General features: G+C 42.0%; 1 protein-coding gene across 1 annotated transcript in view; it reads left to right on the top strand.

Annotated features, from left to right (window-relative positions):
• Positions 1-14,726, top strand: part of TTC7B (tetratricopeptide repeat domain 7B) — a 275,587-nt gene that overhangs the window by 62,196 nt on the left and 198,665 nt on the right. Inside the window, 1 exon segment of the mRNA XM_030931410.1 lies at positions 7,227-7,357. Within this exon segment, the coding sequence (XP_030787270.1) occupies positions 7,227-7,357 (131 nt within the window).

Here is a 14,726-nt window from a genome sequence, read left to right as displayed (position 1 = left end):
GCCTCTGCACCAGGCCCTTAATCTTGATGTGGAAGGAAGCAAGGAGTGGAGAGTCTGGTTTGTTATACTATATTCTGTTAGTTACACCTAAATAGAACAGTTCAGAGGCTGGGCATGTTTGAGCTCTTAAAAGTATAGAGGGTCCTCAGCCTGCTTCTCAGCTAGCTGCCCAGTACGCCTCTCAGTGTGATGTCCCATTGGTCTACTGGCCTCTGTCTAACACCTTTGCTTTCCACACTCCACCCTGTGCACTCAGAAGTTCTTGTTGCCCCTCGAGGACATTACCCAGAGCAGGATGCATTGGCCCCACTTCCCTTATAAGGGGCTTCCACTTCTGACTCCTGCATAGACCTTGGGCAAGTCACTTAACTTTTCTGAGACTCTCATTCTTTTCCCACAAGATAGAGAGGAAAATAGTACCTATTGAACAGGACCAAACAGGCACATGGAAGGGGTTTGAAAGCAAGTGTAATTATAATTTTATCATCGTTAATTTATTTAAAATGTGTTACCTAGGCTGGGGCCAGTGGCTCATGTCTATAATCCCAACACTTTGGGAGGCCAAGGCAGGAGGATCTCTTGAGGCCAGGAGTTTGAGACCAGCTTGGACAACATAGTGAGACACTGTCTCTACAAAAAATAATAAATAAATGAATAAATAAATAAAAAGAAATTAGCAAGATGTGGTGGCACACGCCTGTAGTCCTAGCTACTCAGGAAGCTGAGGCAGGAGGATTGCTTTGAGCCCAGGAGTTCAAGGCTGCAGTGAGCTGTGATTATGCCACTGTACTCCAGCCTGGTAGACAGAGTAAAACCGTATCTCTTAAAAATAAAGTAAAATGTGTTACTCTTCTTAGAAAGGGCATTTCAGAAGTGAGTTTATCTGTGGGAACGCTCTTGTGTGGCAGGGAGATAAATTTTGGGTTGTGTGGCAATTCGTTATTCTTTAAATCACACAACTCAGCCAGCCACTTTTAGCACTCATGCTTTAGAGCTGGTCATGGTTGATGAGAAAGCACTGAATTTCCACCCTTTTTGTACATAGCTTTCACTTTGGAAATGTAGCTCTTATTGAGATGTTTACTAAGCATTGCTGTCGTACCACTGTTTTTCAAGTCTGCTTTTCACTTACTTTTGTCATGCATGTCTCTGGAAAAAAGGAAAATAACTAAAAACATTATTGATGATAGCTTCCCAAATTGACAGCACATCATCTGACATTTTAATGGGGACCAATTTTGTCCATGACCTCAGGACTCTGCTTCTCAGACAGTGTTGATATGATCCTGGACTCTCGAAAATTTATAGACCAGTCCAGAGGGCCTGTAAATAGCTTCTGACAGAGAACTAAATTTTCTGGAACTGAGCTGTGTAGGCACAAACTCACTGTGATAAATCAAGCCTATGCCATTGCTCTGAGATGTGTCCAGTGGCACATGGAATAAATGCCATAGCATTTGGGAGAGGGAAAGGAACAATACTTAATTAATTTAATACCTCAAAGGGCCTCCTGCCCAAAAATAGACTTGTTGCTAGGAATCAATTTGTCAGCTCAGACTTTGGGTGTCCACATACCTGCCTAATTAGAACATGACCCCACAGGAAACACTAGTTTCTCCTCACTGTGGAGGATTAAGTTGTGTAGCTGGTTTGAGTCTTCTTACTGACCATACGTGACTGTGGATTGCTGCCCTAGATGATTGGTTTTCAAGTATTTTAGAACACAATAAAATATAGGTGATAGTAAAATCTTGTTGAACTGGATTTGGCCTTTCTTTGATTCACTGGGCTTGGCAAGTCTCTGAGCGCCTTGGTCATTTTCATGATCATTAGTGGTCAGAGTCCAGCCTGAAGCAGTACAAAATGCCTAAAAGTACACTCAATTTTTCCTGACCCTTTGACATACTCTGGGGAATTAGTTTTTTAAATATTGAATCCCTGATATCAAGTTGCACTATATTCTTGCTTTTCATATAAGCAGAAGGCAGACTATGAAACAATCTATCTCTTTTTGTTGCTTTTGGTGGTTTTAATTTTGCACAAGTGAGCACTTAAAGCATATTTGGGAAGGTAATGCTTCCAAATTTGCGATTTGCTTTTGAGTAGCTTTGGAACTATTCTGGCAAATGGTGAATTTGTTCCTTTTATTGATATTCTCTTCCAATGAAAATGTCAAGAGGTTATAAAAGTTCACACTAGAGAGAGGCTACTTATTGATTATTTTCAGTTGCATAAACAACATTGGTGCTAACTGGAAAGAGAATGAACATTGAGTACCTAGGCTGGAGGGCCACTGAAAGTTATTAGAACCGTATTCCTTATTTCAGAAAGTTTAGTAGAGATGTAGATGATAAAAATAGACCTACATCAAATTTCTAGAGATGAAAACTACCATGTCTGATATGAAAAGTACACTGGATGTGATTAATGGCAGATTAGACATTACAAAGGAAAAGATTAGTGAACTTGAAGACATAGCAATAGAAATTATCCAAAATGAAAGAAAGAAAAATTATTATTATTGGCCGGGCACGGTGGCTCACGCCTGTAATCCCAGTACTTTGGGAGGCCGAGGCAGGTGGATTGCCTGAGGTCAGGAGTTCGAGACCAGCCTGACTAACATGGAGAAACCCCGTCTCCACTAAAAATACAAAATTAGCCAGGTGTGGTGGTGCATGCCTGTAATCCCAGCTACTTGGGAGGTTGAAGCAGGAGAATCGCTTGAACCCATTGTACTCCAGCCTGGGCAACAAGAGTGAAACTCCATCTCTCTCACACACACACACACACACACACACACACAAAATTATTATTTTTTAAGTGGAAACACCATAAGTGATCTGTAGGACAACTTCACATGGCCTAATATGTACGTAAAGTCCCCTAAGGAAGGAAGAGGGTGACATAAACATTTCTGAAGAAAAAATAGCTGGATGTTTTTCAAATTTTATGGAAACTATAAACCATCAGTTCCAGGAAGCTTGACAAAGCCCAAGCACTTCATAATCTAAATTGATCATAACCAGTGATAAAGATAAAATCTTAAAAGCAGCCAGAAAAAAAGACATATTATATACAAATGAACAAACATAAGGGTGATAGCAGAATTATTGTCAGAAACTATGCAAGTGAGAATACAGTGGAGCAGCACCTTTGAGAGTAATGGAGGGGAAAAAAGCAAACTTAACCCTGAATTCCATACTCCGTGAAATGTCTCTCTAAAATTAGAGCTAAAGTAAGCATTTTCAAGGCAGAGAGTAGCTGAAAGAAATCAGCGGGAGCAGAACTACCCCACAAGAAATGTTGATACCAGGAGGAAATATGAATTTACACAAAAGAACAAAGACAGCTGGAAATTATGATTTGGTGAAGATACAATAATTTTTCCTTATGATCTAAATGTTTAAATAAATTGACTAAACAAAAATAACCACATAGGGTAAGGTTTTTAACCTGTGTAAAAATAAAATGTACATAAGATAATAAAGGCTGGGAGAGAAATGGAAGTATGCAATTGTAAAGGTCTTATACTATATGTGAAGTAGTATAATATCATTTAAAATAGGGGCTGGGCATGGTGGCTCAAGCCTGTAATCCCAGCACTTTGGGAGGCCGACACAGGTGGATCACTTGAGGTCAGGAGTTCGAGACCAGACTGGCCAACATTGTAAAACCCCGTCTCTACTAAAAAAAGGAAAAACATTAGCTGGGTGTGATTTTGCGCACCCGTAGTCCCAGCTACTGGGAGACTGACTCACGAGAATCACTTGAACCCAGGAGGTGGAGGTTGCAGTGAGCCAAGATCGTGCCACTGTACTCCAGCCTGGGCGACAGAGTGAGACTCTGTCCCAAACAAAACAAAACAAAGTAGACTATGCCAAATTAAACCCTGAAGTAATCACTGACATGGAAAATAACAATTTTAGTGAAAAGCCAATAAATAAAATAAAATGTAAAAATTCTCAAATAGATGACAGATAAAAGGAGAAAAAGGAAAAATAGAACAGATGGGACAAATGAAAAACAAATAGCAAAGTGGTCGATTTAAACCTATCTGTTGAAAAAATTACATTAAATATAAATGATTTAAATACCCTATTTAAAAAGTAGAGATTGTCAGATTGGAAAATAAGCAAAACTCAACTCTGTTGGCTACAAGAAATACACTTGAAATACCAAGACACAATAGATTAAAAGTAAAGGGATGAAAAGATTTACCATGCTAACACTAATCAAATGAAGGCTATAGTATCTATAGTAATATCAAAGCAGGTTTTAGAGCAAAGATGTCAGTCCATCAAAATAATATAACAGTTCCAAAGGTTTATGATCTTAATAACAGAGCTCTAAAATACATGAAACAAAAACTGATAGAACTTCAAGGAGAAATAGGCAAATGCACAGTTATGCTTGGGGATTGCAATATCCATGTTTCAATAAATGACAAAGCAAGTGGACAGATGATTGGTAAGGATATAGATGCCTTGGGACAACACAACATACCAACTTGACCTAATCGACATTTATATGACATTCCACCCAACAACAACAGAGTCACGTTCTTTTCAAATGTAACATTTACCAAGATTGACCATATGCAGGGTCAGAAACAAGTTTTAACAAAATTAGGAGACTTCGAGTGTGTTCTTTGGACTGTGTCAGAGGTCCTCAAGACTACCATCAGGCATTGATGTACTGGAAAGACTCTCATAGCTTAGAAAAGCTGTTCTACTCATGGTTACAGTTTATTACAGCAAATGGATATAGATTAAAATCAGTAAAAGCAAAAAGGCACATAGGGCAGAATTCAGGAGAGACCAGGCTCAAGCTTCCGGTTTTCTTCTCCCAGTGGAGTCCTATGGACAGTGCTTAATTCTCCCTGCAATGAAGTGTGACAGCACTTTTGAAATATTGCCAATCAAGGAAGATCACCTGAGCTACCTTGGTGCCCAGGGATTTTATTAGGGGTCAGTCACATAAGCATGGAGCACCCATGTTACTGACCTTAGTCAGTCTCCAGCCCCTACAGAGATCAGACTGATACAGCATGGCCGTAGTCCTCTGCCTTAAATGACATTGTTAGCATAAACTATCTGGTATGGCTTAAGGCCCCAAATAAACAAAGACACTTGTCAGGTAGGATATTCCGAGGGCTTAGAGTTTTTCTCCCAGGAACTGGTAAGGGCCAGTCCTCCCTTTGGAATGTACAGGGTTTAACCACCCAAGGCTCTAAGTCAGCCCTTTACTGCACAGATCATGATGGAATTAACTTGCAAATCAGTAAAAGAAAGATCTTGAAAAACTCCCAAATATTTGGAAACTAAATAACATACTTCTAAAGAAGAAAGCAAAAATTAAATTAGAAAATATTGTGAACTGAATATCAAAATTTGTAGGATGCTGCTAAAGCAGTCCTTACGGAGAAATTGCAGACACTAAATACCTATATTAGGAAAGAAAAAAGGTCCAAAATTAATAATTTCCACCTCAAGAAACTAGAATACGAAGTGCAAATAAAGCCCAATGTATTCAGAAGAAAGGACATAATAAAGATCAGAGTGGAAATAAATGAAATCGAAAACAGAAGGATAGAGAAAAACCAATGAAACCAAAGTCAATGAAATCAAGAAATCTTTATTGAGAATTTCAGTAAAATTGGTAAACCTCTGATATCAGGAAGAAAAAATAGAAATCGCCAATATCAGGAATGAGACAGGTGCCATCTACTAGAGATTCTACAGGTACTAAAGGATTATGGAATATTATGGACAGCTCTATACCAATAAATTTGACAACTCAAAAGAAATGGACAAACTATTTGGAAGATATAAACTACTAAAGCTCACTCAAGAAGAAAGAGATAATCTGAATGACCCTATATCAAAGAAATAGAATTTGTAATCGAAAAGCTGCTCATAAAGAAAACTCCAGGTCCAGATGGCTTTACTGGTGAATTCTATCAAACATTTAAGTACAAAATAATATGAATTCTACACAAACACTCTCAGAAAATCGAAGGAGAGGGAATATTTCTCAAGTCATTTTGTGAGGTTAGTATTTACCTGATATCAAAACCAGGTACGGAGGCATTTCAAGGAAACTTTAGGCAAACATTCCTCAGAAACATAAATGACAAAATTTGAGGCCAGGCACGGTGGCTCACACCTGTAATTCCAGCACTTTGGGAGGCTGAGTCGGACAGATCACCTGAGGTCAGGAGTTTGACACCAGACTGGCCAACATGGTGAAACCCTGTCTCTACTAAAAATTAAAAAAAAAAAAAAATTAGCCAGGTGTGGTGGAATGTACCCATAGTCCCAGCTACTTGGGAGGCTGAGACAGGAGAATCGCTTGAACTCAGGAGGTGAAGGTTGCAGTGAGCCGAGGTCGCGCCGCTGCACTCCAGCCTGGGTGACAGAGTGAGACTACATCTCCAAAAAAAAAAGAAAACAAAACTGAAGGCAAATTTTAACAAATCAAATACAAAAATATAAAAAAGGATAATTCATCTGGCCAAGTGGTGTTTTTGCTGGGAAAGGAAGGTTGGTTTAACATTTGACGATCAGTCGATGTAACTTACCACATTTAAAAACTAACAGTGAAAAAGCTATATGATTATCTCAATGAACATGGAGGAAGGATTTGAGCAAATCCAACATTGATTCTTGATAGAAACTCTCAGCAAAATTGGTGTAGAAGGCACCTTCCTCAACCTGGTAAAAGGTGTCTAAGACAAACTTATAATCTCAAACTTAATGCTTTCTGACTGAATGTTTTCTCCCTAAGATCAGGAATAAGATAGGGATATTTATTCTCACCACTTCTTCTTTCTTCTTCTTCTTTTTTTTTTTTGGAAGACAGGTTCTCCTTCTGTTGCCCAGGCTGGAGTGCAGTGGTGCAGTCATGGCTCACTGCAGTCTGGAACTCCTGGGCTCAAGTGATCCTCCCACCTCAGCCTCCCAAGTAGCTGGGATCGCAGGTGTGCACCACCATGGCTGGCAGTTGCTGTTGCCACTTCTATTCAGCATAGTACTAGAGATTCTTGCCAGTGCAATAAGGCAATCAATAGAAATAAAAAGCATCCAGATTGAAAGGGAGGACGTAAACTGTCTATTTGCAAACAACATGATATTCTACAATCATCTTCTGGCCCTCTAGAGCAATATTTTAAAATGAAGCGTTATGAAAAAAAACTCACTCAGTTTTTGTGTCTGATTTTTTTTAAGGACTTTGTTTGGAGAAGCTGCCTATTTCTTCTTCTACCAGTAATCTCCATGTGGACCGGGAACAGGATGTCATCACCTGTTATGAGAAAGCAGGGGACATCGCACTCCTGTACCTCCAAGAGATAGAAAGGGTAAGTGAGGACCATGTGTTTGTTCTGATAACTTTTTCCCCCAAATCAGATAGTGGACAGCTGTGATTAATCTCTAGGAAGCTTTCAACTTGTCTGTCTCTCTTCACTTGTACTCCTTAAAGCCCAGGAGAGGATGGTAGTGATTGCTGTACCTTATGAGAAATAGATGGTTGGGCCAGCGTGGTGGCTTATGCCTGTAATCCTAGCACTTTGGGAGGCCGAGGCGGGTGGGTCATCTGAGGTCAGGAGTTCAAGACCAGCCTGGCCAACATGGTGAAACCCCGTCTCTACTTAAAATACAAAAATTAGCTAGGTGTGGTGGTGGGCATCTATAATCTCAGCTACTTAGGAGGCTGAGGCAGGAGAATTGCTTGAACCCAGGAGATGGTGGTTGCAGTGAGCCAAGATTGCAGCACTTCACTCTAGCCTGGGCAAAAGAGCTAAACTCAATCTTACAAAAAGAAAGGAAGAGAGAGAGAGAGAGAGAGAGAGAAAGGAAACTAAATGGTTCAGTGTTTGCGAAGCATTTTAGCATCCTCTGAGCAGAAATGACAGTGTGCATCTATCTGTTCATACCTTCAGCACCCTGAAGCTGGCCAGCCACCCCTGTTTTCCTAATAAAATGGGTTGAGCTTCATTTGTACTTGTATGAACTATGCCAAGATCTGTTCGTCTGGGGTTTGGGAGGCTTTACCTTGACGGATGTGGCTAAGGTCTGCTGGGGATGTGGACCAAAGTGGACTGAGCTGAGTATGTCAAGTATCCCTGGAGACCATCAGGGATGGTCTGCTCTCAGCCGTCAGCGCTTCGCCTGCGGTATGGGTGATGGAAAAGAGCAGCTGACAAGAGGGACTCTGAGCAGAGAACGAGTGAGCTCGGGGCTCTGAGCTCGCAACCTCAGACAGAGGAGGTTGGAGGCTGGAAGCTGGATGGGGCCAGGGAGCTGGAGGCAACATGCCTGTTTCAGATTCTCATCTTTGGGTTCTGCTCTTTACTAAGTTTCTTCACCTCTTAGCCTCGGTTTTTCCATCCATAAAAAGAACATAATCATAGTTCCTACTTCATGAAGTTTTTGTGAGGATTACATAAAGTCTTGTGAATAAAGGCACTTAGCCCAGATTTGGGAACATATTGGATTCTTGGTAAATGTCACTTATTTTTATTAATAACAATAGCTCCTAGCAGTTGCTGTTGCTGGCAGTGTTTCCTGGCGTTCTCACCAAGGACACTGCTATTGACCCCTTCAGACCCAGAGATGTACCCTACGAGAGTGTTTGAAGTGATTAGAAATCCTGTGAGACTTTGACAATGATTGGAGGTCTTGTTTTCCAGCAATTTTCTGGGCTCCTTGTTTTTATAAGGATTAGAATAGAGAGAGACTGCCAGAGTCTCCCTAGCTTTTGTTACTTTATAAATGAACAGACAGGAAGTAACTTTTTTTCATAAATCATGTTGTCATGTGTTGGTGCATATGATGTGCGTCAGAATTGCCTTTTTAGGAGGCAGGGAGATTAGAGTGAGAATCACAGCAGGAGAGGTGGAGAGAGTGATGGGAATAACATTTGATCTGGCCTCAACCAGAATGGATTATAAGCCATGGTTTAAGATATCTGGGAATTCAGGAAGATACATGTCTGTCTTGCCAAAATTATGTTCTATCAGAAGGTTGCTATGAGAAGAGAATTTGTTGTTGTTGTTATTCAGAATTTATGATATGAACTTTAAAGGAATGATCATCCAGGCTGCTTAAAAAACCCTCATTATTTCCACTGTCTGCCTCCTTGATGGCCCGTGTTTGGCAGTGGAGAAGTCTGCTTATCCCAACTAAGCTGTTCCCGCTGACTACACAGCCCTGGCCACTTAGGGCCCTATCTTGCTGCTTACTCTCCACTGTTGTCCAGCCCTGTCACTTTGGAGCCGTCTTCTCCTGGCTGGGAGAAAGGAGGCTCATCGGTTACATATGTCTGTAGTGATGTAGGAATTGGTAGATCTGAATACACTTCTGTTATGTTCACTCACAACGCCCCATTCAGTGCTGGGTTCTTCAGCAGGACTATGAAGGAGACTTGTATAGTTGTAGGATTTAAAAGAAATCCTTTTCTTTGATTTTGGGGAAATGGTGATCATAGGATGTGGATTTTGAGAAGAAACTTGAGGTCTAGAAAGGGAGAGCCCAGGCACACACAGAAAGTTAGGCCTAAAACTAGTTTTAGAATACAACTCACATGACACCTAGTTTAGTGCTGGCTCACTTCATTTTCCCAGGCAGCTGCAAACAAAGAAAAAGCATGTCATTTCACCACACTCTTACTTAGAGAAAGTGCTCAATAAGGCTGGGTGTGATGGCTCATGCCTGTAATCCCAGCACTTTAAGAGGCTGAGGGAGGAGGATCACCTGAGGCCAGAAGTTTAAGATCAGCCTGGTCAACATAGTGAGATCTTGTCTCTACAAAAAAAGAAAGAGAGAGAGAAAGAAAGAAAGGAGGGAGAGAAGGAGAGACAGAGAGAAAAGAAAGAGAGAAAGAAAGGAGGGAGGGAGGAACGGAGGGAAAAGAGAGAGAGAAAGAAAATAAAAGAAAGAAAAGAAAAGAGATTAGCTAGGCATGGTGGCACGTGCCTGTAGTCCCAGCTACTTGGGAGGCTGAGGTGCGAGGATTGCTTAAGCCCAGAAGTTCGAGGCCGCAGTGAGCTATGATTGAATCACCGCACTAAAAAAAAAAAAAAAAAAAAAAAAAGTCAATAAGTGTGTTTTATTTGACCAAGTAAGCTTTAGCTTTCAGTAGCATTTGGGAAGCAGCTTTTTTAGCCTAAGGTTAAATCTCAGCATAGGTATGCGATTTTCAAATTTCTGGCTCTGATTTTTCAGCATGAGTTTTCTGTTTTGGGAAACCAGTTTGGACCTCCCCAGATTTCAGCAAGCTGAGATATTAGCAATGAGAGAGATTGAATGAACTCAACATCTATTTTGACTGTAGTAAGTACTCAAGAAATTAACTGTTGATTAAGCAGAAGGTTAGCGGGGAGAATAACCTTCCTTAGGTGACCAATGGGCTTGGTGGAAGTTCGCAGGTTTTTATGTGGCAAGATAGTTGCGTGCTATGCAAGAGATACTTGACATACTTGACTGGCCTTTTTCTTTTTTTAAATTTTGAACTTAATTGACTTAATTTTGAACTCAATAAGAATTATGTTGAATTGAAAACAGAAAAGGGAATGGAATCCGATAAAAGCCTTGAGCAAGCCAAGGCAAATAGGGCTTTGTTCTGGGAGCAGCCCTGCAGGTAATCATACATGCTGTTCTGTTTGCTCTGCTGGGCAGAGGCGGCCTCTCCGTGGTGCTCTGTCACTTCCCTGCCATTCTGGAGTGAAGAAACTTCTGCTTGCTGGGGACTTTGGGCATTTTATTTGTTAGTACTGGCTTTTAACTTGATTCACTAGCAAGAGTAAAATTTGGGAAGGATTTTTGGAGACAGTTGGGAGTGTTGTGACCAGTGACTTTTCATAACTGTGCTTCTGAGGGAGTGCCGTTCTTTGAGTTCCTCTGGTAGTGGGGATGTTCGGTGATGTTCTGGGATGTTCTGAGTTGTTGGTTTCCTGAAGGGCAGTGACACTTCAGAACGAGGACTGACTGACTTCCCCTCGAGGCAGCTGACAGAAGCTGTGGGAGGCTGCAGAGCACTGTGGGGAGTGACTGTCAGTGTTGGGACCCTGGCCTTGCCCCCTTTAGCTGTGGGACTTTGGACAGGTTGCTCAGCCTCTCTGTATCTCAGGATCCTCGTCTGTAAAACCGTAGTCCTAGTTGCCACGAGGCTGCTGTGAGGTGAGGTGGGTTAACTCATGTGCCTCCCAGCACGTTGTCAGCGTGCAGTAAATGTCAGCTCTCTTGCCCCTATCTGTTCCTGTGTCACCTGGCTGTGGAATCTTTCTTAACTTTGGACAATTTCAGATATTTAGGTTAAAATCTAGAATATTATAAACATACTAGTTTGTTAACAAGGTTAAAGAGGCCGGGTGTGGTGGCTCACACCTATAATCCCAGCACTTTGGGAGGATGAGGTGGGCAGATCACCTGAGGTCAGGAGTTCGAGACCAGCCTGGCCAACATGGTGAAACCCCGTCTCCACTGAAAATACAAAAATTAGCCAGGCGTGGTGGCAGGAGCCTGTAATCCCAGCTACTTGGGAGGCTGAGGCAGGAGAATCGCATGAACCTGGGAGGTGGACATTGCAGTGAGCCGAGATTGCACCATTGCACTCCAGCCTGGGCAACAGAGTGAGACTCCATCTCAAAAAAATAAAAAATAAAAAAAGTTAAATAATTTCAGGGGAATGTTTACGCAATAATTTTTTCATGAGAATTTGCCTTTCCCTTTCTTGTGCTGAAGCCAGTGGAACAACGTTTTGCCTGGAGTCCCCGTGTCTGGACTTCTCTGTTCACTCCTGGTCGTTTGACCTTGGTTTGTTTCTGTGTGCTTCCAGGGCGGGGCTCATTCTGCCTGACTGGCCTGGTTTCCTGGGGCGAGAGAAGTGGCCCTTGCTGAGAGCACCAGCATGTCCCAGGCAGGACCTAGGAGCTTTCCAGGTGTTCCTCTGCCCTCTGGTTCCAGACACAGAGGCAGAGCCAAGAAAATGGGAATAAAGGAAAGCTGTGTGCATCAAAGATTTGTTTAATGTTGTTTTTGTTATATCAGAGTCACAGGGAAACCTACGAATAGTCTCTGATAGTTTGTTTTCTGAAGGGGAATAACAGAGACACTACCCCTAAAATTGAGCATATAAAATAATGTAACCAAATAAGTTACATTAGAGCAGATAGAATTAGAAATGGCATAGGATGGCCTTGATTAGTTTATCTTCAGATGATAGCATTATGCCAACAGTAAATAAAGTTATCCGCCCCACAAGGAGCTTCTAGTGGTGCAGTGATGGGAATAAAGATGACTTCACCCTTGGATATCATAATATGAGCCCTGCTGTTGGCAGATGAAATAATCCTGTCTCTGTCCTTTGCATGCATCAGCCAACCAGCTGGTTATGGCTCTCTTGAGCAGGAGTAGAGCCAGGGTGGAACTTGACCTTCTGCTGACAGTTCATTTCTCTACACCCTATTTTAGAAAAGAAGTTAATGCTAAGTTATGGGGTACCTATAACATTTTATTGGCTGTTTTAGTGCTAAAGTTTCTAGAAGAAACACCAGGTCCCCAAATATTACAGAGCCCCATCTAGATTTCACTGGCAGCCCGGCCATGCCTTGAGTGGATTATGTTCTCCCGGCAGGAGGGACTTGCTGTGATGTTGCTGAGGTGTTGGATTCTGAACTGGGTTAGATGCAGGATTCTGAACTGGATTAGATGCAGGTTACTGCAGGTCTTGAACTAGAACCAGGTGTCCTAGGAAAAGCACTCAGTGCTGCTGCTGAGAAAGGCGGAGCTGTGTCTCTAGAGGGCCAGGTGATTGTGCTTCTAACTTTAAAATGTGAGACATTAAAGAAAAGGCCGATACCTCCTTTCCTTCCCATTTCAGGCCTACCTTTTCACTCAGACCGAAGCCAGAAGGGGACAGTTCATAGCTTGATGTAATATTTCCTTCAAGAGATGTCCAGAAACTGACTGGCTAGGCAGGTACTTCTGCTCTAGGCACTTCTGACTTTGAGCCCTTTATCTGGGAGCCTGGATTAGGAGGCTACCACACAGTGAAAACTGAGTTGGGAGAGTCTGGATACCAGGCACGAGCAGTTGCTTATTTTAATTTTTGTATATTTCCTGTCTGTGTTTTCTTGTTTTGTTTTGAGGCAGGGTTTCGCTCTGTTGCCCAGGCTGGAGTGCAGTGGTGCGATCTTGGCTCACTGCAGCTTCAACCTTGCAGACCGAAGAAATCCTCTTACCCCAGCCTCCCAAATAGCTGGGACCACAGGCACACACCACCATGCCCAGCTAATTTTCTTATTTTTGCAGAGATGAGGTCTCTCTGTGTTGCCCAGGCTGGTCTCACATGTGTGGCCTCTGCAATACGATGAACCTATTGTTGTGTTTAAGCTGTTGTAAATAATGCTTCCACGCCAGCTTCCTTCGGGTTGCTTTTTCTCTTGCTTTACGTTATTTCCTAAGGACAAATTCTCAGAAGTGAGGCTATTTTTACTATTCTTGTTGCTACGTATTGTGTCCAGTTGCTTTCTACAAGTTATACTAACCTCTTTTTCTTTGAGCCGGAGTTTCGCTCTTGTCTCCCAGGCTGGAGTGCAATGGCGTGGTCTTGGTTCACTGCAACTTCCGCCTCCCGGGTTCAAGCGATTCTCCTGCCTCAGCCTCCCAAGTAGCTGAGATTACAGGCACCTGCCACCATGCCCGGCTTATTTTTGTGTTTTTAGTAGAGACCGGGTTTCACCGTGTTGGCCAGGCAGGTCTGGAACTCTTGACCTCAGGTGATTCGAGACCTTGGCCTCCCAAAGTGCTGGGATTATAGGCATGAGCCACTGCACCCGGCCTCTACTAATTTCTTCTACCTGTGACCGTATAGGAGAGTAGTGGTTTCTTTGCAACCTTGACAGGGCTGCTATTGTTTAAAAGTTATTTTACCAAAATTGCTCAATAAAAATGGTACTTTGCAAGTTTAGTTTACATTTTTTTGATTACCAGTGAGGTTGAAATTTTTTTATACTAGTTATATTACTAGTAGTATATACTAGTTATATACTAGTTATATTTCTATTTTCTTTTCTCAAAAATAGCATCACTGTTACCATACAGTTCACCCATTTAAATCGTTCAGTGGTTTTCAACATATTTCCAGAGTTCAGTAACCATCACCAATATTTAATTCCAGATTTTTATCACCTCAGAAAGAAACCTTGCACTCATTAGCAGTCAATCCCCATTTTATGTCCAGCCTCCCCAGCCCTAGGCAACTATTAATCTGCTGTCTTTCTCTGTAGATTTGCATATTCTGGACATTTCATAGAAATAGAATCATACGTCGGGTGCAGTGGCTCACGCCTGTAATCCCAGCACTTTGGGAGGCCGAGGGGGGGTGGATCACAAGGTCCGGAGTTCAAGACCAGCCTGGCCTATATGGTGAAACCCCGTCTCTACTAAAAATACAAAAATTAGCTGGGTGTGATGGCGGGCACTTGTGGTCCCAGCTACTCAGGAGGCTGAGGTGAGGCAGGAAAATTGCTTGAACCAGGAGGTGGAGGTTGCAGTGAGCTGAGATTGTGCCACTGCATTCCCGCCTGGGTGACAGAGAGAGACTCCATCTCAAAAAAAGAAAAGAAAAGAAATAGAATCATACAATATATGATCTTTTATGAATGGCTTCTTTGGCATAGCATCATGTTCTGAAAACTCATTCATGTAGTAGCATGTATCAGTACT

Source organism: Rhinopithecus roxellana, chromosome 5 (genome assembly GCF_007565055.1).
Source record: "Rhinopithecus roxellana isolate Shanxi Qingling chromosome 5, ASM756505v1, whole genome shotgun sequence".
Lineage (NCBI taxonomy): Eukaryota > Metazoa > Chordata > Mammalia > Primates > Cercopithecidae > Rhinopithecus > Rhinopithecus roxellana.
This window is presented reverse-complemented; position numbering and strand designations above follow the sequence as displayed.